Source organism: Penicillium psychrosexuale, assembly GCF_028828465.1.
Source record: "Penicillium psychrosexuale strain IBT 29551 chromosome Unknown utg000001l, whole genome shotgun sequence".
NCBI classification, from domain to species: Eukaryota; Fungi; Ascomycota; class Eurotiomycetes; order Eurotiales; family Aspergillaceae; genus Penicillium; species Penicillium psychrosexuale.
This window is the reverse complement of record NW_026643186.1, coordinates 21,835-44,259: the sequence shown is the minus strand read 5'-3', so window position 1 is coordinate 44,259 and position 22,425 is coordinate 21,835. Positions and strand designations below refer to the sequence as shown.

The following is a 22,425-nucleotide window of genomic DNA, read 5'->3' as shown; positions in this document are numbered from 1 at the left end:
CAAGCCCTCGGGGGTTGGATATGTGGGATCGAGGGCTCCGATCTCTCGGCTCACGAATCCCCAGTATTTCGTGTTCTTGACCCGGCCCCCAAGCCTCACTCTTTATGCTCCCATTATCATTAGCATTATGACCTTGCCGGGTGAGAAAACAACAACCGATGAGCTTCAGGATGCGGAGCAAAATACCGATGCCTGTCGCCAAAGCCGGGCATTGCTTTTGTCGGAGGAAGAAGCTCTCGAAAAAGCACGGAGCAATCCCAATGACGCGCTACCGATTCAGATAATATACGCCGCCAATGACCCAGATAACCCCCGGAACTGGCCAAAATGGCGCAAATGGTATATCACCTGTGTGGTGAGCATGCTCAATGTTTTCACGTACGTACGCTTATCACTCCTTCCCAGTCGAGGTTTATCTAACTCGTCTCATACAGTACATGGTGCGCAGGGGGCATTTCCTCCGGTGCTGCCGGAATACAAAAAGAGTTTGGGGTATCGGCTGAGGTCACTACTTTATGTTTATCTCTATATATTCTTGGATACGCAATCGGCCCCGTCCTTCTCGCCCCACTCTCCGAATACTTTGGTCGGCAGCCGGTTTACGCCGTATCATGGTTCGGTTTGTTCATTTTCCAGCTTCCGCTGGCTATGGCCCCAAACATTGGTACTGTTCTGGCATGTCGATTCATTGCAGGCTGTGCCGGAGGTGCGCCCCTGACAAACATTGGAGGTAGTATCAGCGACCTCTGGGAACGGAACGAGAGCGGAGGGCCCATGGCCGTCTACGGGCTGAGTAGTACGTTTGGGCCTCCTATGGCGTTGGTGATCACCGGCTATATTGGACTTAACCTCGGCTGGCGGTGGATATTTTGGGTTTTGATGGCCATGACGGGCGGCATTTGGGTCTTGTTGGTAACCACAATTCCCGAGACACGACACACCACAGTGCTTAAGAGGAAGACCAAACGCGCACGCAAGCAGATGAAGAAAGAGAATCTTCAATCCGCAGAATCTACTACCGACATGCATGCGAATGGCAGAAAAGGGCTTTACGAACTATTCGCTATTACCCTCACTCGTCCATTCCGCTTTCTTTTTTCGGAGCCCATCACGTTGTTCTCGGCAATCTATAATGGCTTTCTGTATGGATTGGTATATCTTTTCAACGAGGCGATCCCTCTGGTTTTCGGCGCTCCGAAAGGACACCCATTCAATACCGGCCAACAGGGACTTGCCTTCTTGGGACTGGCGATTGGACCGTTGATTGCATTCTGTTTCTACCCACTCCAAGAACGATACTATCTGCGCCGGGTTGCCGAGAACGGCGGCAACGGTGTTCCAGAGGCGCGGATGTGGATGGCCCGTGGGGGTGCGATTCTCATTCCCATCAGTCTATTTTGGTTTGGGTGGACAAGCTATCGGTCGGTCCATTGGGTTGTCCCAATCATTGCCTCGTCATTATTTGGCGCCGGGATTTATGTTGTGATTCTGAGCATTCTGAACTACGTTGTGGATAGTTACCAGACGTACTCAGCTTCGGCTCTTGCTGGTGTCATTCTGGCGCGCAATTTTGTCGGTGCCGGATTCCCATTGTTCGCCGCTCAGATGTATGAGAAACTGGACTATGAATGGGCTTCCTCTCTCTTGGGATTCATCTCCATTCTTCTTGTGCCGATTCCATTCCTTTTCTTCTACAGGGGAAGAGCCATTCGCCTACGAAGCCCGTGGGCGCGGGAGTACTTCGACCAGAACGAAGACAGCCCGCATTAACAATTTTCGAGGATAGCCTCAACCTCGTGATTGATTTGAAAAGCATGAAAAGAAACTTTCCTTGTTAGGAGGCATATCAAATGATGTATTCTCAAGTTCAATAGCTTGCTAGACTCCTAATCTCCTAAAAGTTTTCAGTTGTGCTGAATATGCGCCGATGCTCAATGCGACTACAATCCTCATCTAGGAGATTTATAGTCGCTTTACACTCATCAAGATGTAATTCTGCCGTATCTCATATTGAAACCGGGTATAAAATTGGTTTGGTCCCGACTGATCTATGCGCCCTATAGTGATCAATGATCATCTGCTCATCGTCCCCGTGAGGATGCAATTACCCCTATCTTTTTAGTAGCGTTATTGAAGAGCCGCTTTTCCTCACAACTGCAAATTCGGATAGTCGTCAATTTCAGACGAAACACGTAGTGAAGTATCCCGCCGTAGTCTATTAGTCCCCGGAAAACTTGCTACACTTGTTTGTAGAGATAGCAAGAGCCGTAACTGAGTCATTGTAAGCTTTACAGATCAGGCAGTGATACGTCCGGGTCATTATTGATATTGAAATGGTAATATAGACACCGGGATGGTAGGTGAAACAGAAATAATTAATTATGATATTCCGTTCTCCTTTGTGCACGAATCCAATATCCAATTTGACCATACACCTCTGACGTGATCATGTCTCAAACATAGCATCTTCAAATTCCTGTCATCACTGGACCCATTTATAGCTAAGGACTGGGATTTCAAAGACAGGGGCCGTACAAGTGGCGTTGAAGAAGGCGTCGTGCGTACAGTTCAGCTCGAAGGATGTGCTACCGTAATAGGTGATGCGGCTCCCATTGGCGCACTCAATTGCATGTCCATTGCCGAGAGTATAATCCATGTACCCCATTGTGCTTTCTAGGTTTGTGGTTCCGTAGAAAGCAACAATACGCCCAGAACCGCGATCAGCATATCCGCAGTTGCTCTCGCCATTGCCTATATCATGAATGCGATACCCAATGTATTGATCGTGGCAGACAAGGCCGTCTTCGAAGTTGATGTCTAGTGTCTCCAGGGGACCATAACCCCATGGCTCATAGTTCGGCATTCCAGTCCAGCACACATTGACCATAGTCCCATTGCACGTTGCGGGATCGGGCTCACACCACTCATTTCCACAAAGACACCCCTTGGCATCGATATCGGCCTCGTTATGGACACAATCCAGACTGTGAGAGCCATTGTACCATTGAAAATTGTTGACTCGCCATGTGGGAATAGGGCATCCATCGGGCAGGGTGATAGAGCGAGGTTGAAGTTGAGACGTCGATGTGCATACCGAAAATGCAAGGACACTTATGAGAAAAATAAGGGTTGCCATTTTTCGGGTGAATAAAACGAGGATATAAGTTGAAAGAAAAAAAGTCCAGTTTGAGAGAAACCGCTTTGTATACCTATTCTGATATGGAAAACCTCTCTGGTATTGTTTAGCGAGCTTACATGCAGATAATGGCCCCATAGTGGGATCATGAGGTTACAGTCTTTGTTCCATAAAACAAGACCAATTGAGTGGATCAAAAATAGCGGGGTTTGAGACATAGCTGAACTTGTTGAAATTATGGAGTTTGTGCGTGAGATACTACTGATCAGATTGGTTTTGGCCTTCTCCACCACCTCCACGTCAACTCGACGAGCAATGTGGCTACCGACAAGATTCAGGGTCGGGATGGCATATGGTACTACTTATTAATAGGTGCGGAACTCCTCCAAGCCAGGCAAAGGAAGTCGACGCACAATCTGAAGACAGCTATAGGATCAAGTCATCACCCTAGCACGGTCGAAAGGGGTAGAGGACGATGAAGAATCCCCTATGCGGAAAATATCTATCGGGGACTAAGGACTGCTAAGCTAAGTTCATGTATTTTTGCCATTCTCGAAAATAATTCGGGGGACGAGGCCCTACTTGGAAAATTCTCGCTCTTCTACCAGTCTATAAATGCGACTAGTACCGTTTATACGTAAGAACTACATAACTTCGTAGAAATAATTCCGAGAAGTGACACGGTGATAATTATATATATATATATGGCTAAAGTACCAGTCCCAACACAAGTTCAGTGATGACAGTTTTATTCGAAAGTAGATAGGAGTGTGAGCAGAGAATGAAAGGCTCTATAATCCAAGGAAACACTTACGCCGCTAGATTTTGTGCTTTCTTACTTATTAACAAGCACATTCGAATCTGTTAAACTAGGAATATTGTTGGGTGACCGGAAGGCGGTCACCCATGTGGGTCCAGATCACTAGATAGTTCCGCTTCCTCTTCCTCTCTCTCTCTCCCTCTTGTCCATCAGATCTTAGCCGAATCGACACTAGTTGTTTTCCTCTTTACAGATACAACGTAGTTCGATCGCCATTAAATATGGCCCCGCCTGAGATAGGAACCTTGGTTTTTGCTATGGTCTAGTGGTAAATGTGCTGTATGGTACCGTTTTCCCGTTTATTCGCCAGTGTGCAAATCGTTATTGACTATGCCATCAAGAGACTTATTTAAAAGTACGACACTAAATCGGGCTTTCTAGATACTTCAAGCGTCTGAAGTGCGATAACACTTATTATTTGCCACTTTCACCAGATGAGGTAAGATAGCTTTGCATCAAACACCAATATCCAGGAACATGGTCAGTCCAAATATTGCTAAAGCCTTCAATGTCACGGCGCCAGTCGCGCTGGAGTTCCGAAGAAACTGCAGCCCAATTCAGAAGTTGGATGCCTGCCTGGGCCATTCTCTTATGGGCTGCTTCTCTGGTGTGGTCTTTGAAGGTCCCCGATGCATCAGTCACAACAAAGACGTCGTAACCCTGCTCGACTAAGGTCAGAGCGGAGAAAGCTACACATATTTCAGTCAAAACACCACTATCATATTAGCAACAACTTTTTTCAAACGAGAAATCTTCTATAAGGTCGCGTACCTAATGATGACTTGCTTCTTGCCAGTTGTTTTGACCGCATTCGCAAAATCCTCGTTATCCATGGCGTTAATTTGTCCAGGCCGCCTGATCAATGGAGCTTGGGGAAATTGGTCAATAATTTCCTTGGCAATTGGGCCGTTAGGCCCAGTGTCAAATGAAGTAGTGAGAACAGTAGGTGCTCCAAAGTAGCTAGCAGTTTTGACGAGTCCTAGCACGTTGGTGCGGAACTCAGTCGGCTCGAAATCACGCACCAACTGGATAAGACCCGTCTATTATCCGACTTAGTTTTTGATCGATGGATTGCTCACTTGACCTGAGTGTGACTTGCCTGGTGGTCAATAAACAAGAACACGCACTGGTCCCGGTTTAGGCGCTTGTAAGCAGGAGGCATATTGAGAAATTTAATAAGACGATATCCCGTGATCTGAAATATCTGAAGCTTTTCCAAAGTGATGGAAGCACTTCATAATATGGCTTTTATATTAATTTATATGCTCATAGATTATCGATGATTACGAAATGATCACCCGTCTGTCCGTTTCCAACGTCACACTCGGCGTATGATGATCTAATTTTCGAACCAGAGCGTCATACGTGTTTCAACCACTCCAATCATCAAGGAAGATCAAGAGGTCAGATTCATATATGCGATGAGAAAGACCAGGGCACACTTTTGAACACCAATGTCCTGTTCCTGGATATGGTAAACGCTGTTGGTACAGTCAACTAACCTAATTAGACCGAATACCTCTCTCTCCATTATAACTCTTTTACTTGCAACTCCCCGCTAAGCTACTTCGGGTATGTTTCCCGCTGGCCGCAATCTTTAGTCAGCTCGTGTAATTTAGTTACTAACTACCTAATGGTGTCGGCTTGTCGCCACCGTAAAAAGTATCAGCCACATGATCGGCCCCGTAATATTAATCAGTCTGATGACCTGATGACCTGATCACCTGATCGGTTAATATGAAGCTATTCAGAGATGACATGATCCGCCGCTTACAACTTCCACCTCGGAACCGACATCTTACTTTTGATCTTATAGCGAAACTACACCGAACTTATGATATGAGAAATAAACAGTGAAAGGTGGTTGACGAAGGGCTAATGAGTGAGTTACTGCCATGCATAGATTATCTCACATCATATGTGGCTCAACTTTGCTGACGTTGAGGCCTGCATAGATCCCAACTCTTGACCAGAGAAATTATCTTTTCCCCGCACGACTTTCCCACGACGTGTAGGAACCATCTCGACGAACATGTGAAGACAAAAGTCTAGTTCCTCGAGCGCTATAGTAGCCCACAGTGACAATCTTTTCTTTTTCGGTAGGGTCCTTGGCCGAAGTATGAGCCAAGGCGCCTCTTTGAAGGGGTCAGTTAGTGAACGAAATATCAATATAAGATAGAGAGACGCACTGTATCTTAGCATCGACCACCTTTGGGCTCTGATGACTGGTTAACACAAAACTATATGGAGCTGTCATGTCACGAGACTTACTTGTGCCTCTGCCTTCGAAGCTGCACTGTTAAGTGCTTGTTCCCATTCCGCATCACCGTTTATTTGCACAACGTCTGCCACGGATACATTTCCGATCCAGTTGATCGAGCGTGTGGCAGCTGTTTGAAAGCCTCGAGCTGGGACACGGTTCATGTTGTAGAAAAAGTTGATAAGAAATGTTCTGAAGTTGAGTTGGCTCAAAAGTATGTTGTATCTGGGAGAGGGGAGGGGGTTGGGTTGAAATCTCGGAAGCATCGTATTGATACCGCTTTATATAGTGCAATATTCTATATTTGGGAAGGTGGGATATGCACTCATACTGTATAAAATGTATGCTGAAATAAATGGCGCAGCCACTACCGTACCATCACTTTCTTCGCGCTCGCGCGGGTGGTCGTTAGTGACCCCAGAGCACAAAGAAGCGGATGAATCACAATCCGATTTTGTTGGACTCCTCACCGATCGACAAACAGGGCTGATCGGTTGACACGAGTATCCCTCAGCTGACATGTGTTCCTCGGCTGACATGTGTATTCCTCTTGTACGAGATAAGGCTACCGAAAAATGATTGGCAATTCACGGATGCCAAGGCGTCGATGCTCAAACACTGTGGGCGCTGCGCTGATGTATCCATGAAATATAAAAGCGCACTTCCATAGGGATCTATAAAGAGTCCCTAGGACAGCGGGCGCAGATAGCAGTTGCTCACCCTGGGGGAAACGTACTAGCCAATGATCTTTGACCAGTGAGCTGCCTCAACGCTCATCCACTGATTATGGGTGATAATAAAATTGATACCGGAAGTCTAACCATACCGGCAGATGAGCCGAGGGTCAGGGGTAGGCAAAGTACGGAGTGGACATAATTGCAATGAGCGGCTCAGCCTAGAAAGGGTACGTTTTGGTTGCGACACTATTTTCGGTATCGACTGCATTTCTGATCGACTGACGAAACAAATCCTCTTTGCGCTTTTCAGGCTGGCGGCTTGGCCATTGACCATTTCAATCCAGCGAATGTTTCAGAAATAGAATCGCAAATTATGGAACGGCGGCACGTTCCGCAACATCCGGCGCGTACCCCGCAATAGATATGTGTGGATTTTCTCCGCAGTCGTCCAATTGCTTTATTCAGCCTTATAAACCGTTACGACACGATAATAGATATACATTTGAACGGAGCCAGTGTGATTATTTTTTTTTTAGGATCTAACAGAGGAAAGATCGAGCGACGATTGGCTCCGTACAGGGGAAATGACTGAGCAGGTGGAAAAGGTTGAGTTGTTCCTGTGAGACTGTCCAAATCAGGCTTTCCGTAGAGCCGCATCCGCTTGATTACCTGCAGCCCTGTTTTGCTATTCGGGCATGCTTGACTGGCTAATTAGGTATAATGGACGTTTTGTGCATGTAATGGCGAACTACTACGGAGTGGATATCTCGTGAGAGAAAACAATGCGTATAGATTTGGCTGAATAGAGGTGAAGAAGGGACGAAGTATTAGCAATGTGGGATCTGGACCCACTTGGTGCCTGCCTTGCCGGGCAACAGCATGTGACGTGAGCCTGCCGGGCCGATGTTACTCCGACCAGCTGGCGTAGTGCAAGTCGATGTTCTTGTTCTCATCGGCCAATGCAACATGGAGAAAAGACGACTACTCAGCTTCCGAACAGTATTTCCTACTCCATTTCCATATAATTCGAACGCACACTCCTTATTTCGACGTATATTACCAAGCAAGCGTGACATGGGTCATCTTCGCTCTCCCTCCAAACCACGCGTCTTCCCTAGTTCAGGGTGGGACATTATCGACCCTTCCATCCCCGTCGAAGAAGAGTCAATCCCCACCTACAGACCCGAAAAATTCTACCCCGTGTATATTGGTGAGGTATTCAACCATCGATACCAAGTACTGGGCAAGTTGGGATATGGATCCAGTGCGACAGTGTGGCTAGGCCGTGATTTATTGTAAGACCAACCGATTCCTACCGTTCAGATTCAAGCTAACAGAGCAGTGATGACCGCTATGTAGCATTGAAGATTTACACGGTGTCAACAACAGTGACCCGAGAGATCGAAATTTACAACCATCTCAGAGCTATCGGATCCGACCATGCCGGCCAGACTTGCCTACGACCCTTGATTGACATGTTTCACATCCATAGTCCCGATGGGAATAGTGTTCATACTTGTCTGGTGCATCCGCCCCTTGGGATCAGCCTCGACCAGCTCACTCAGCTCCTCCCCGATGGAGTGATGAGTAGTGCCATGGTTAGAACTACCATCCGCAATGTCCTTGCCGCTCTGGACTTCCTCCATACAGAGGCACGGGTTATACATACCGGTTAGTACCAGTTCATTCAAAGAAGCCCTCACCCTACAAGGGCTAAAGCTAGAAAGTACTAATTCGCAGCGTAGATCTACAACCAAATAATATTCTCCTCGGCATCAAAGATGACTCAATATTATCCAAATTCGAACAGGCTGAGTTCGACATGCCTGTGCCGCGAAAAATCTTAGAGGATCGCACTATTTACTTATCACGACCCCTCTCTGTCTCTTATGGGACTCCCGTTCTCTGTGATTTGGGCGAGGCTCGATTAGCCACCAATGACCAGGAGGGCGACATCATGCCAGATATCTATAGGGCACCGGAGGTCATTCTAAACATGACTTGGGACCACAAAGTTGACATCTGGAGTGTTGGCATGTTGGTAGGATAACAACCTATGCAGTCACTTGCGGCCACCGTGAAAACTGACATTAGTTCAGATCTGGGATCTTTTTGAGCGTCGCCACCTTTTCAGGGCTCGAAATCCCGCACGTGAACTTGATGATGGGTATCATCTTGCCGAAATGCAGGCAGTCCTGGGAAGCCCTCCTCTCAAACTCCTCGGTCGGAGCGAAAGGAGCCACCAGTTTTGGGATGAAAAAGGTTTGTGCGGCTATCCCCTAACAATGATTCAAATCATATTTGCCAACGTTAATAATTGTATCAGGTAATTGGAAAGGTGCAGCTCCAGTGCCAGAATCCAACCTCGAGGCGCTAGAAGAGAGACTCAAAGGTGATGAAAAATGGGACTTTTTACGTTTTCTTCGGCGAATGCTATGTTGGCTCCCAGAAGAAAGAGCGTCCGCTAAAGAGCTGCTTTTTGATCCTTGGTTAATGCGTGGCCTCTTTAAATGAGACCATGGATAGGTCACTTCTCATTACACGCATTCATTTATCCATTTACTAATGATACAGAGGGATTCAGTAATTCCTTATTGTCAACATAAGGAAAAAGCCAACTCATTCTCGGCAATAATGGCAATACTTGGCCAATCGGGGGCTCTACAGCCGTATGAATCAGTTCCTCATAGTCGTGACTGTCACAATCCACTACAGATCGCTATCATTACTTCATGCTTGTTTGCTTACTTGCTCGTTTGCTTGCTTACTTATTGTTTACATTGTTTACCAGTTTCTATGATATAGATTGTTTGCTAGATAGCTAAGCGAGATATTAGAGGTGTACAATGTTTGCAAAGGGACAGCTATATCAACAGGCTGCCTCCCACCTCCTACCTTGCAACTTGCTGCTTCTTTCTCTCCCCATCTTAGTTATTCTATATTGAACGCAATCTTCTATCTTCGAAAGACCTGGCACGTCACATTGGTAATCTAGCAAATAAAATTCATTCTAATCCCTTCAAATAAATTCTCTTAGAACCTATATGCCAACTAAGGCTGATAGCGACGAATGGTATCAAGCGCGAGTGCAGTAGAAGTACCTCGGTTTCCCAGCCACAGTCTCTTAGAATAATACTGATACAGAGTTTCCATGTCCTATCCACCATCCACCATCGGCTCTTATATCGATAGTAAAACTTTCAGCCCTGAAATATGACGAACCCCAACTTAGTGGCAAACAATCAGTCGCATGGCGAGACTTACCGCATCCGCATCCACTGGTGGACCCGAATCTGGGATCCCGCTCTCTCGATGGATTTGCGGTGCCCAGCCGATTTCACGAGCACGGTCTGCCCTTGTTCTAGAATTGGAGGCAAATCCTAGTTCCACAACATCCAATGGCTTCTGAAGAACCCTTCCGCCTTCCTCCAACCCAATTTCTCTTATTTCCTCTGAAACCAGAAACCCTGTTTCTTTTCCTGCCTTTGCAATCCGTTCCGACACTTCTCTCCAGCTATGGTGGCCCGTCTCGTTGAAATAAACACCCCTTGCACCAGACGGCAAATCATCCCCATTCAGAATTCTCGCCAAAATGAGCTCATACAAACCAGCCAAGTCCTCTATATGAACATGGTCCCACTCTGCATCTCCTTTCCCAATGACAGGCGTGAATCCACCCCGCTGGGCTGCGCGTATGAGACTGTTGATCTGGATCGAGGTTCGGTTGAATAGACCGGTCCCAATGCCGTAGATTGTAGGCGACATCAGAATGCAGGTCTTCACCCCAGCCTTTTCACCGTCTTCGAAGATAACCAGATCAGTGGTGCGCTGTCCCAGACCCGGAAGAATAGTAAAATCCTGTTCATAATTGGCTTCCATTTCGTGATTGTAACTCTCAATTGGTGGACACACTCTCTTTTTGCAGCTCAATCAACGCCTCACAGTGACGTCCTGCTGCACAATCTCGCCTAAAGGGAGCCGTGAGATAGTTCTCAATTGCATCCATGGCAATCTAATCCTACTACTTTTTCAACGATGTACCGCTTATTTAGTCGACGGGTTCGGCATGCCAGAAGTATGCGGCCATTTTCGGAACAAATCAGTCAGATGGTCAATTGGGGCCGTCATAAGACCAATAGCGGTCTCGAAGGGCGGCTTGTCAGGAGCACTGGGGTGCGAATGCGACGGCACAAACATCTTAGTCCTGCCAAAGGATCTGGAAAGGTTCTCGCTCTCCTCGGCCCCTAGGGCATCTTCCAGTTTAGGAAGGTCCTGGCTCTCCTCTTCCTTGATGTGCTCGTATAGGTCTTGCATCAGGGCCGTGATGGTAGGCTGAAACTGGGGGTCTGAAGGTTTCATGTTCTGGAATTTCTTGAGTTGTTCTTTGACCTGCAATGCATTATTAGCTAGTAGCAAGAAAGTGTTTGACTGTGGACGACTCACTGATTGGTGTTCTTTACGGTCCTTCTCCGCCATAGCGCGTCCATCAAGGAGCCTCTTCTCGAACTGTGGGTAGACGACCAGCTCCTCACCGATTGAGTGACGGGCCAATTCCCAGGTAAACTGATTCTGCCATTGAGCCTTTTCTTTGTCGCTTGTGGAGTTGAGGATCTTTTTGTAGTAGTCCACGAGCTCGCAGTGATCTGTCTTGATTGCGTCGATGATACGGGACGACATGGCAACAGACGTTCGAGATATTTGGCACCGTTGAGTTGGAGATCTGAGCTGCTTTAGAGGTGTACGAGTATAACGCCAGAGTCAGCCGCTCGGTAGTATTATAGGTTCCGACTGTTTGAGTTTCCTCATAACATTCCCAATTAGTCAAGGAAGTTGGCCGAATGAGGCATGTACAGTGAGCGGTCACAGTTCAATTGGGGTTTTAACTCTTCTTACCCAAGTCTGTCCTTTATGATGAGCTCGCTGAGGTACCACCAGGCAGATCCCAGAGCCGGATCAGACGTCTGACTAGACTCTCCCCCAAGCTGGCTAGTATCAGTAAAATAGTAGCCATTTCAAGCCTTTTTGTCGATTTCAGCACTTGTAGCAGCGTATAGGGCGCTAAAGCAGCCTTGCCCTATATTCCTGCCCATGCTCAACATAGCTGTCGTTAGCAATTTACCAAGGGCCATGCTATGCATTTTCGAACTCTGAAAACAATACTGGGCAAGTGTATCAGGTAGCTTTGAAGTTTTTATTAGTCAAGATCGATAGGATCACATTTGTATACTCTGGGACCAAATACGGGATGGCTTGAGTTCAACTAGCGGAACATTAGGAATAAATTAGATGGTCATTATCCTGGTACATTTACCTGGACAAATGTGATTGATGGGTTGGCAAGTTCAAGCGGAGCCATCTAATCTGACTAGGAACATATACAAATGGTACTTTATGCTCTCACGTAGGTAGACACCGTCCTACTTCGACCTTCAAAACGTACAGTCACAGTGTTGCGAATAATACCTCAATTACATCACTTGCAAGGCTGCGCTTTCGCTGTTCAATCAAAATTGCCTCCTGAACAGTGTATGTTATGTGACGCCGCTGTGATTATAACGTGTTGTGGTGGCCATGTGCCGATCACATGCCGTTGCCTGGTTTGCCAGGCTTCACCTAGCTATTTAGCTAGATCTCGATCGTTTGTAGGAATCTAACCTTCTACATATCTCTCTCACCGCTACAAGAGGTTATGGGCCCTCTCTCTACCCTACCAGCATTGTCCTCCCTTTGCTAAATTCATCAATACTCAGCCACCAAAAGGGCGCTGTAACTCACCTCATAAGCGGTTGCAGGTTCTGGCACCCAACTTGCCTTATAAGCGGTCATAGCACTAGTAATTCGCCTTATAAGCGGTTACAGTAGCTCCATACGGCTCGCCTTATAAGCGGTTGTCTATAGCTCAAACAGCTCGCCTTATAAGCGGCTGCCCAGCTCCATATAGTTCGCCTTATAAGCGGCTGTTACTTTTAGTCAATATGGCTACTCCCCCTATAGACGAATGGAGTACCCTCCTTAGTAAAGAAGAATCTATCACCTAAGTAAGTGGACTTCTAGATCCCGGTACATTTAAACTTTATAAATTCGAAGAGATACTTAAGAATAAAGACGACTTCGAAATATGGTTTAACCAAATCAATTAATATCTTAAAAGCTAAGGTCTCTAACGTCTAATCGACTAGAAGATACCCCGCCCTTTAAAGATAGCCGATAATACGAGAAAATAGTAGCAACTATTAATTTAAATCACTAGATACCTCGTCGCTAATATATCGAATAACCTTATACAGTAGGTTAGGTCTTAAGGGGTACGTGTTAAACTTACCGATGAATTTATAGAATAGGCTGTTAAGCTATTCTAGGGCCAGGGTTTTTATGTAATTAATAAAGTATTCTAGAACCTCGTTAAAACCAAGAAACCTAGCTTTAGTATAACTACAGAATTTATCTAAGTAATTTAACAGCGTTTTTTCGCAGCAAACGAACTTAGTATCGTTAGAGTACTATATATCATAATAACAACTCTTTTTAAATAACTTAATAGGGAAGAGTACTTCTATCATTTTCTTACCTCTTACTACAAAAAGCTTAAAGCAAAGGATAATCTATCGACTTCAATCACAGCTAAAGACTTCTACGAATATTACTCCGAAATCCTATAATATATAGAGTAAAACGTTGAAGATAGAATTATATATAGAGCAGTCTATAACCACAACTTCAATAAATCCAAATTGAATAACGCACTACCGAGAGGAAAAACCGCAGAATCTCATATGGCTAAATGGAAGACCTATACTATAAGTACTAACGGTAACTGTGTTTACTACGGTAATGTAGGCCATTTAGTAACAAAGTGCTACCATCTAAATCCCGATACTCACCCTCCCAATTAGAAACCACGTTTAGGCCTATGGTATTACCAATGGAGGGGATCTCGTTTCCAGGATTCAAAGATAGAAATTAGTGGAAATGATAATCAAGGGGTGGGTGCAATTGTAGTAGTAGGATACGATTTCGGAGGCTAGGTGTTTAGCCTGAAGGGGTGTGTTGTGGTGGCCATGTACCGATCACATGCCGTTGCCTGGTTTGCCAGGCTTCACCTAGCTATTTAGCTAGATCTCGATCGTTTATAGGAATCTAACCTTCTACATATCTCTCTCACCGCTACAAGATAACGCATGCGACGAAAATCACCGCTCTATTTATTATCAACTATTATAGCAACGCTGCTTCATGGAATAACTTAGAGACCAAGCAAAGTGTAATTCTTCATCGTAGACGGATGATATTACGTATCTTAGAATCAAAAGACATGTGCATATATGGTTAAGCGCAAAGATATATCTTGACCTGGGTTTCAACAAGAAAAGATTTCTGTTTCGCAATATACAATCTCCACCATCCAATTATCCCTTGCTTGTTACATTTTGCGGCACGTTTCGAAGCCCACACACGCGCCCGGACATGTAGGATAAACCAATGTAGTGTTGCATCATCAAAACTAATTTACCATTGTCCCTCAGCTTGTTTATATATTATACGTCATGCGTACTGGTGATAGTTTTGGGCTGACTTCTCCACTGTCTTTGAATCAGCCTGTATTCTGTATGCAGAATCACGCAACATGTTACGAGCTTGAGCTTCAGTTGAATGCGCCTACACAGCTATTACGATACTACTCAGGTTCGAACAGATTTACAGAACTTCGGTCGCTTCACTAAACAATATGAAAAAAAACCTGTTCCTCGCATCCGTGAAATTATTGTTCGACGATACATCAATTGTCTCGTCATTATGACCTCAGTTACAAAGGATCACCTGTAACCGTTATATTCCCACTCATTATCTAACTTGATCTATCAGCTCGATTAAAGTCTTACATTAGATTGATGTAAGCCAAGCAAATTTCACTACATATAAGAGCTATAATTCCGCTCCTAGATGTACTACTATCCAATCGCCGACTAATTCTTTTATCAAGCTTTGGAACAAATAACAGAAATATGTCTGCTTATGAAAGCAACCAGAGCTTTAAGCTCGACCATCTCTTCAACCTGAAGAACAAAGGTGAGTCACTAACAATATCAACTGTTCTTCCCTAGCGCTGGCGTTGCTGACATAGTGGGTAGTCGCTCTTGTCATAGGTGGAGGATCGGGCATCGGTCTGATGGCCACTCAAACCCTCGCCGTCAATGGTGCTAAGTGTCACGATTGGCACGTGTAGAACTCGTACCTTCCCGTTTGGGATTGTACCGTTAGTCGTTTGCGCAAGCAATTGTACCTTCCTTTATAGCTAAGCGAGGATAGGGCTTTGCCCCTAAAGGGGTATAAGGACCCATTTGTTATTTTACGTTTTGTTTTCTTTTCCTTTTTTCTTTATACTTAATATTTCGTTAGTAATATACTTCTTCTACTAAAGAGAACCCGGTATATAATATAATATTAAGTATTACCCTAAACCTAAACTTTCGAAGCTATATAACTATATAGATAATTATTACAATTGGTCCTAGTCCAGTTTTACCCTACCTATCCTAAAACTAACTAGAATAGGACTAGCTATAGTTCTACCATAATAGATTACTGCGATTAGTAAGGGAAAATAACCTATAGTATTGGATTATCTTATAGAAGAAGCTGTAAACCTTAAAACCCTAATTCCTACTAGAATATAGGACCTAATTAAAAGTATTAAATATAATAGCCCTAAGGAGGGTCCTTCGACTCCTTCTATCCGAGAGATTATATATATAACTCCTAGTAAGGAACAATTTATTAAGCTAGCTAATCGGTTCTAAATAGTTGAAGATAATAACTAGATAATATAAGATAAAATCTAAATCCTAATTATAAAGAATAGAAAGTCTAAGGAAGCTATTAAACGAATTATAGAGGAATATAATTAATTCTATATAGAAAGGGATTACCTTATAATAGAATATAACTAAGCTATAGAAGAATATAATAAGGCTACTACTTATAGAGATATTACTATATATAAGCGCGATAACCTTACCTACTGCCTTATTCTTACTTAGAGTAAAACGAACTAGGCCTAAAGTAATATACCGATTATAGGAGTTATTAACTAGAGATCTATAAAGATACCTAATATACTAATACTAAAGGATAGAAAGGAAGTCTATTTTAAAATATAGGAAATGGTTATTAGATAGAAACTTAAAGCGAATACTAATTACTACCTACTACTAGTTTACTAGAAGCTATATATATAAAGCTAATATAAAGGTAAAGTATAGCTATATATTACCCTATAAATAAGTATAACCTCTAATAACCTATATATCGATATAGAAGATATTATTATCTACCTTTATACTATCTTTATAAACCCGAATTATTATATAGAAGTATATATAGCCTACTATAAACTTAAGATAAAACCTAAGGAAGATTTCACTAACTTCTTAGCTAAATTTATATAACTTATAGAGGAAGCTATAGTTATTAAAGAAAACTATAAGTATAACCTATATTCGAAACTTCTATATCTATTATAGAGCTAAGTTATATAGGCTATTAATTAGGAAATGGTTCCTTTTAATACCTTTACCTAGAGTTATTAGAGTATATCCTATAAGATTAGTCTCTAATAGGAAGTAAAGGGTACTATATATACCTATATAATAACTACGTTTAGAAGTAGAGCTAGGACTACTACTAATTAGTCTAGTTTTACCCTATATATAAAGTATAAAAGGGCTACCTTATTATCTAGCCTATTAGCTATAGAGCGAGAGACTCTTATAAAGGAAGGTTAATACTTCTACTATAAGGAAAAGGGATATATAACATTCGAATGCCTAAAGAAAAAGGTAAATATAGCTATAAATACTATCGCTATAACTAACTAGACCTATAGCTAATTATATATAACTAAACTTAAAGAATTAGAGGATAATATAGACTTAGGAAAAGTAATAGCCTAGGAGAAGTCTTAATCCTAGGTAGGAAATAAGTATTACTATATATACTAGATCTATATAAGCTTTTAGGAGGTCTATAAGATAGTTTAGTATTTAATATAAGATTGACTTATAATAGATATTCCTTTATAATCTTAGTACTAGTAGATATTAGAGTAGATAGCTTAATATTTATTAATATAGAACTAGTTATACTACTTAGTAAGAAATTTAGATTATATATCTATAAGCTAGACTATAAGTATCTAGTTAGAGGATTCGATAGTAAATTATCCTAACTAATTATATATACTATTATCCTTATACTAAGTATAGATAACTAGATCTAATAGTAGATTCCTATACTAGTAGTAGATCTAGGTAGATATAATATAATTATTAGATATATATAATTCACTAAGAATAATATCCTCCTTAACTACCAACAGTATTATATAATCTAGCTAGATAAGAATATCCTTTTTAATAAGGTAGTAGGTTAGTTAACTATACTAATACCTATAATAATCCTTAAACAGCCTATATAAATTAAGCTAGATTACTAGAAGGATATAGAATAATATAATTATCTTTTTAAGAAATAAGTCTTAAGTAATCTATAGTAGGACCTAAAGACTTAGAAGCTATACCCTATTATAAGGGAATATTAATATAGATACTAGTAAATCAAAGAGTATTATAAGATAGTATAAAACCTAAATAATAAAATTAAACTAGTACCTCTCTAAATAGAGGTACTAGAGGAAGAAATAAAGGAAGTTCTCCTACTAATAGATATTAGTATTATCGGCTAAGTAGGATTTAATTATTTATAAATATAAATAGTTATTAATAAAGATATCAAAGTCTTCTAGACCTTACTCTATAAAATCGATTAGATTATTAATATTAAATCTATAATTATAAAGGATATAGAACTTAATAAGATTAAACAAATCCTTCTAAAGGAATACTATAATCTTATAGAAGTATTCTCTAAGAAGAAGTCTAATAAACTACTACTATATTGCCTAGGGATAGACTATAAAATTATCCTTAAAGTAGAGGTATAGCTAGGATACTATCTACTTTATAAATTATCGTTAAATAAACTAAAGGCTATAAAATAGTATATCCTTAATAACCTTAAAAAAGGATTTATTATACCTAGTTTAGCTCTATATACCTTACTAATCTTAATAGCTAAGAAACTAGGTAGTAGTCTATATTTCTATATAGATTTCTAAAGATTAAATATAATTATAAGGAAAGATTATTACCTATTACCCCTTATTAATAAAGTATTCTAATAAATAAGTAAAGTAAAGTTCTTTATAAAGCTTAATATCTATTAAGGTTTCTACTATATTAGATTAATACTAGCTATAGAAGATCTTATAATATTCTATACCTAATATAGATTATTTAAGTATAAAGTAACTCTATTTAGTCTTATAAATAGTCTAGTAATATTCTAGCGATTTATAAATATAGTACTTAGAGACTATATAGATAACTATATAGTTATATTTATAAATAATATTATAATCTATAGTAAGATACTCGAAGAATATAAGAAGTATATTAGAGAAGTCCTTAAATAACTATAAAAGGTAGGATTATAGGTTATACTATCTAAGTATAAATTCTCTATATAGAAAACTAAGTTCTTAGGATTTATTATAAGTACTAAGGGTATTATAATAGATCTAGAGAAGATTGTAGTTATTAAGAACTAGAAGATACTATTAATAATTAAGGGAATATAATCCTTCTTAGGATTCTATAACTTCTATCGATAATTTATTAAGGATTATAGTTTCCTTTTAAAACTATTATACTATCTTATATAATATAATATAGTATACGAATAGTTACTAGACTATAAGTAAGTATTTATATAATTAAAGTATAAGTTAATAACTATACCTATCCTATAGTACTATAATCTAGACCTCTAGACCTATATAGAGATAGATACCTTAAATAGAGTTATTAGTACTATTCTCTTATAATACTATAAGGCTAATAATTTTTAGTATCTTATTACCTTCTTCTTAAAGACTATATAACCTATAGAGCTTAATTATAAAATCAGGGATAAGGAATTCCTTATAATTATTTATATACTCTAGGAATAGTACCTAGAACTTAAAGGACTCTCTTATATAGAATATTTTAAGATCCTTATAGATTATTAATCTCTTAAATACTTTATAATAGTATAATAGATAAATTAATAATAAGTATAGTAGAGTAAGTTCCTCTTATAGTTCTACTTTATAATTAAATACTACCCTAAGAAACAGAATATTATCGTAGATATCCTTTTAAGAAAGGAAAGTCCCTATATAGATATTAATCGATATCTTATATTACTCCCTAAGGAATATTTTAGAGAAGAAATAGAACTAGTACTAGAAATTAAGGTATCCCCCTTATAGATAGAATCTATATAAGATACTAAGGTTCCCCCCCCTACTAGTTAAGACTATATAGGACCTAGATATAACTAAATAAGTCTAGTTAATAAACTACTAGAACCTAGAGCTAGAAGTATTCTAATAGATTATAAGAGATTAAATAGATCCCTATTAGATAGTATAAGATAAATTACTATTATTTAAAGATTATCTAGAAGTACCTAATAAAGGGGATCTTTAAGTATAGTTACTTAATAAAATATACTAATAACTATTAACTATATACCCTAGTATTAAGAAACTTAAGAAGCTTATTATAACTAGATACTATTAGCTAGGATAGGTTATAGATATAAAGTAATATATAGATAACTATCTAATATATAAATATATAAAGACCTAGAGAGATTATATACCTAGTCTCCTATACCTACTACTAATTCCTAAATAACTATAATAATATCTATTAATAGATTTCTATTCCTTCCTAAAGGATAGATATAGCTATAATATAGTATTTATTATTATTAACTAACTAAGTAAAAGACTAATATTAATCCCCTATTATAAAGATACTAATATAAAGTAGATAGTATATCTATTTATAGATAATATTATATAGATTATAGGAATCCCTAAGACTATTATATTAGACTAAGGAGGATAGTTTATCTCTAAGTTCTAGATAGAGTTCTATAGAATCCTAGGGATTAAACGAAAACTATCTACTATATACTACCTATAGATAGATAGCTAGAGCGAAATTATAAATCAGTTTATAGTATAGCGATTGAGACTATATATTAAATATAACTAGGATAACTAGTTAGAATACCTACTAATAATAGATTTTATAGTATTAATTCTTCTATAGGATATAATAAAGAGGTCCCCTTTCTTTATTAAATAGGGTTATAAACTAGTAATATCTTTTAACTAGAATTATATAGGATTAATATATAATAAATAAGAAGTAGCTAATTAACTCTCGAAGTTATAATAAATCTAGGAAGATATATATAAATAAATTGCGAAGTTATAGGAACTATAAATATAGTAGGCTAACTATTATTATTATAAAGAGGACTTCGATATTAGTAACCTAGTCTTTATTACTATAAAAGATTAGCTATAGGACTATCTAAGTCAAAAACTCTCTTATATAACTAGTAGACCCTATAAGATTATCGAAAAGATTAGGAATATATATAAGTTAGAACTACTATAGTTAATTAATATCTACCTAGTATTTAACCTAAGTAAGCTATAGAAGGTAGTAAGTATAGAACTACTTATAGGATAATATATAGATCTGCTACCTCTAATATAAGTAGGATAGACTAATAAGTAGGAAGTTAAAAAGATCCTAGATATAAGAAAGTATTATAAGAAGCTGTAATACTATATATAGTAGTTAGGATATAACCTAGATCCTATATAGTACCCGGCCGGTAACTTTAAGAATATTCTAGAGATAATTAAGGAATTCTATAATACCTATCTAGCGAAGCCTAGACCGCCGATATATCTATAAGAATAGATTGAGGCTATATAGGATAATCGAATATTAGATAACCATATAGATAACGAGAAGCCAGTATTTAGGGACTAAATATATTCTTACCTAGGGGTTATATTATAATTAGCATATATAGAACTTATACCTTCCCGTTTAGGATCATACCGTTGGTCGTTTACACAAGCAATCGTACCTTCCTTCATAGCTAAGCGAGGATAGGGCTTTGCCCCCGAAGGGGTATAAGGACCCGTTTATTATTTTATGTTTTGTTTTCTTTTCCTTTTTTCTTCATACTTGATATTTCGTTAGCAATGCACTTCTTCTGCTAAAGAGAACCCGGCACGTAACACTAAGGTCTATATTACTGGTCGCACAAAGGAAAAACTGGAGCGCGTTGCAGAGTTATACTCTAAGGATATCCCGGGCCAGATTATCCCAATCGCTACCGACATCACCTCAAAGGAGTCGATTCAGAAGCTAGTTAACGAGATTTCCGCCAAGGAGTCGAAACTACATATTCTGATTAATAATGCCGGTATTAGCTCTCTAACTCAGAACACCGATCATAAGGACCCCAAAGCATTACAGGAAGAGCTGTTCAAAAACCAGAGCACAGTTCAGGAATGGGAAGAAGTTATACGTACCAATGTCACACAGCTTTTCTTTATAACCACTGCGTTCCTGCCCTTACTTAATAAGGGAACAGCGGACGAGTATGGCTGGTCTAGTACAGCTGTTAATATCTCGTCGATTTCAGGTCTTATCAAAACTGCCTAGCATCACTTTGCCTACAACGCTAGTAAGGCAGCCGCCGTTTATCTCACTAAGATATTGGCCCACGAGATTGCTTCCTTGTAACTTAAAATTCGTGTGAACAATATTGCGCCCGGGGCATTCCCCTCCGAAATGACGACTGGGGACAGTGACGAGAAGCAAAAGAGCACGATCCCTAAAGAGAAGTTTGAAGGCAAAGTCCCCGCCGGACGCCCAGGGAAAGATGAGGATATGGCTGGTGCTGTATTGTTTACTGTCTCGAACCAATACCTTAATGGACAAACGATTGTCGTGGACGGTGGTTACTTGCTGGCAGCCGGCACAATCTAAGGTATTGCGGGCGTCGGAACAATCAATGCACTGAATATATCGAAGTAAAATTCGGATTTACAGGGTCTGTTTTTCTCAGTTTAGTCAGTTGTAAATTATTATTCAAGTCTTCAAGAATATCCCAATACGGCAGCTTGTTTGGTGCTGAGTCCTAAGCCAGAGCCACAGGCGCGCGGTTTGTAGCTTCTTCAACTCCGTTCCGTTATCGTTCCTTGGTTTGAGGCAATTACATACCCAAGACGCGTACTATGTATTTTCTTGTGGGAGCGGCCAACAGAAAATGACCATAGATCTGTTATAGCCTACCTCTATGTTGCCGAAAGTTCGTGTCGAACTGAGGGGTGGTATTTTACCACTATGGACAGGGTTATTCATCAAGTACCCATTCTCTCTTTGTCTCTGTAAGGTAAACGGGGTACGCTCGGCATACCAGCGTCGTAACACGCTAGGAACGACTCCTGAGATCTGATAACGCTTCAACAGCAAGATCCAGATAGAACAACAATCAATGCATCTCAATGGGACACCTCAATACTAGCACATACCAGTATCCGTCAATC

General features: G+C 40.3%; 8 protein-coding genes across 8 annotated transcripts; 3 read left to right on the top strand and 5 right to left on the bottom strand.

The window, feature by feature from the left end:
• Nucleotides 1-127: 127 nt before the first annotated feature.
• Nucleotides 128-1,770, top strand: N7518_000010 (MFS transporter; the record flags this gene model as incomplete). The annotated part of the gene is made up of 2 exons (XM_057180938.1): nucleotides 128-378; nucleotides 435-1,770. 2 exons carry the CDS (start codon nucleotides 128-130, stop codon nucleotides 1,768-1,770), a joined length of 1,587 nt encoding a protein of 528 aa, XP_057046288.1.
• Nucleotides 1,771-2,482: 712 nt separating this feature from the next.
• N7518_000009 (uncharacterized protein) lies at nucleotides 2,483-3,136 on the bottom strand (the record flags this gene model as incomplete). Its single annotated transcript, XM_057180937.1, has 1 exon — nucleotides 2,483-3,136. The coding sequence occupies one exon, from the start codon at nucleotides 3,134-3,136 to the stop codon at nucleotides 2,483-2,485; it is 654 nt and encodes a 217-aa protein (XP_057046287.1).
• Nucleotides 3,137-4,370: 1,234 nt separating this feature from the next.
• N7518_000008 (putative isochorismatase family hydrolase) lies at nucleotides 4,371-5,118 on the bottom strand (the record flags this gene model as incomplete). Its single annotated transcript, XM_057180936.1, has 3 exons — nucleotides 4,371-4,671; nucleotides 4,728-4,996; nucleotides 5,041-5,118. 3 exons carry the CDS (start codon nucleotides 5,116-5,118, stop codon nucleotides 4,371-4,373), a joined length of 648 nt encoding a protein of 215 aa, XP_057046286.1.
• An 816-nt stretch (nucleotides 5,119-5,934) lies between these two features.
• N7518_000007 (uncharacterized protein) lies at nucleotides 5,935-6,380 on the bottom strand (the record flags this gene model as incomplete). Its single annotated transcript, XM_057180935.1, has 3 exons — nucleotides 5,935-6,091; nucleotides 6,146-6,174; nucleotides 6,228-6,380. 3 exons carry the CDS (start codon nucleotides 6,378-6,380, stop codon nucleotides 5,935-5,937), a joined length of 339 nt encoding a protein of 112 aa, XP_057046285.1.
• Nucleotides 6,381-7,967: 1,587 nt separating this feature from the next.
• Nucleotides 7,968-9,407, top strand: N7518_000006 (uncharacterized protein; the record flags this gene model as incomplete). Its single annotated transcript, XM_057180934.1, has 5 exons — nucleotides 7,968-8,188; nucleotides 8,236-8,564; nucleotides 8,639-8,934; nucleotides 8,993-9,155; nucleotides 9,220-9,407. The coding sequence occupies 5 exons, from the start codon at nucleotides 7,968-7,970 to the stop codon at nucleotides 9,405-9,407; spliced, it is 1,197 nt and encodes a 398-aa protein (XP_057046284.1).
• Nucleotides 9,408-10,121: 714 nt separating this feature from the next.
• Nucleotides 10,122-10,772, bottom strand: N7518_000005 (NAD dependent epimerase/dehydratase family protein; the record flags this gene model as incomplete). Its single annotated transcript, XM_057180933.1, has 1 exon — nucleotides 10,122-10,772. One exon carries the CDS (start codon nucleotides 10,770-10,772, stop codon nucleotides 10,122-10,124), a length of 651 nt encoding a protein of 216 aa, XP_057046283.1.
• A 165-nt stretch (nucleotides 10,773-10,937) lies between these two features.
• N7518_000004 (uncharacterized protein) lies at nucleotides 10,938-11,570 on the bottom strand (the record flags this gene model as incomplete). The annotated part of the gene is made up of 2 exons (XM_057180932.1): nucleotides 10,938-11,282; nucleotides 11,337-11,570. The coding sequence occupies 2 exons, from the start codon at nucleotides 11,568-11,570 to the stop codon at nucleotides 10,938-10,940; spliced, it is 579 nt and encodes a 192-aa protein (XP_057046282.1).
• A 10,097-nt stretch (nucleotides 11,571-21,667) lies between these two features.
• N7518_000003 (uncharacterized protein) lies at nucleotides 21,668-21,865 on the top strand (the record flags this gene model as incomplete). The annotated part of the gene is made up of 1 exon (XM_057180931.1): nucleotides 21,668-21,865. The coding sequence occupies one exon, from the start codon at nucleotides 21,668-21,670 to the stop codon at nucleotides 21,863-21,865; it is 198 nt and encodes a 65-aa protein (XP_057046281.1).
• Nucleotides 21,866-22,425: the final 560 nt, after the last annotated feature.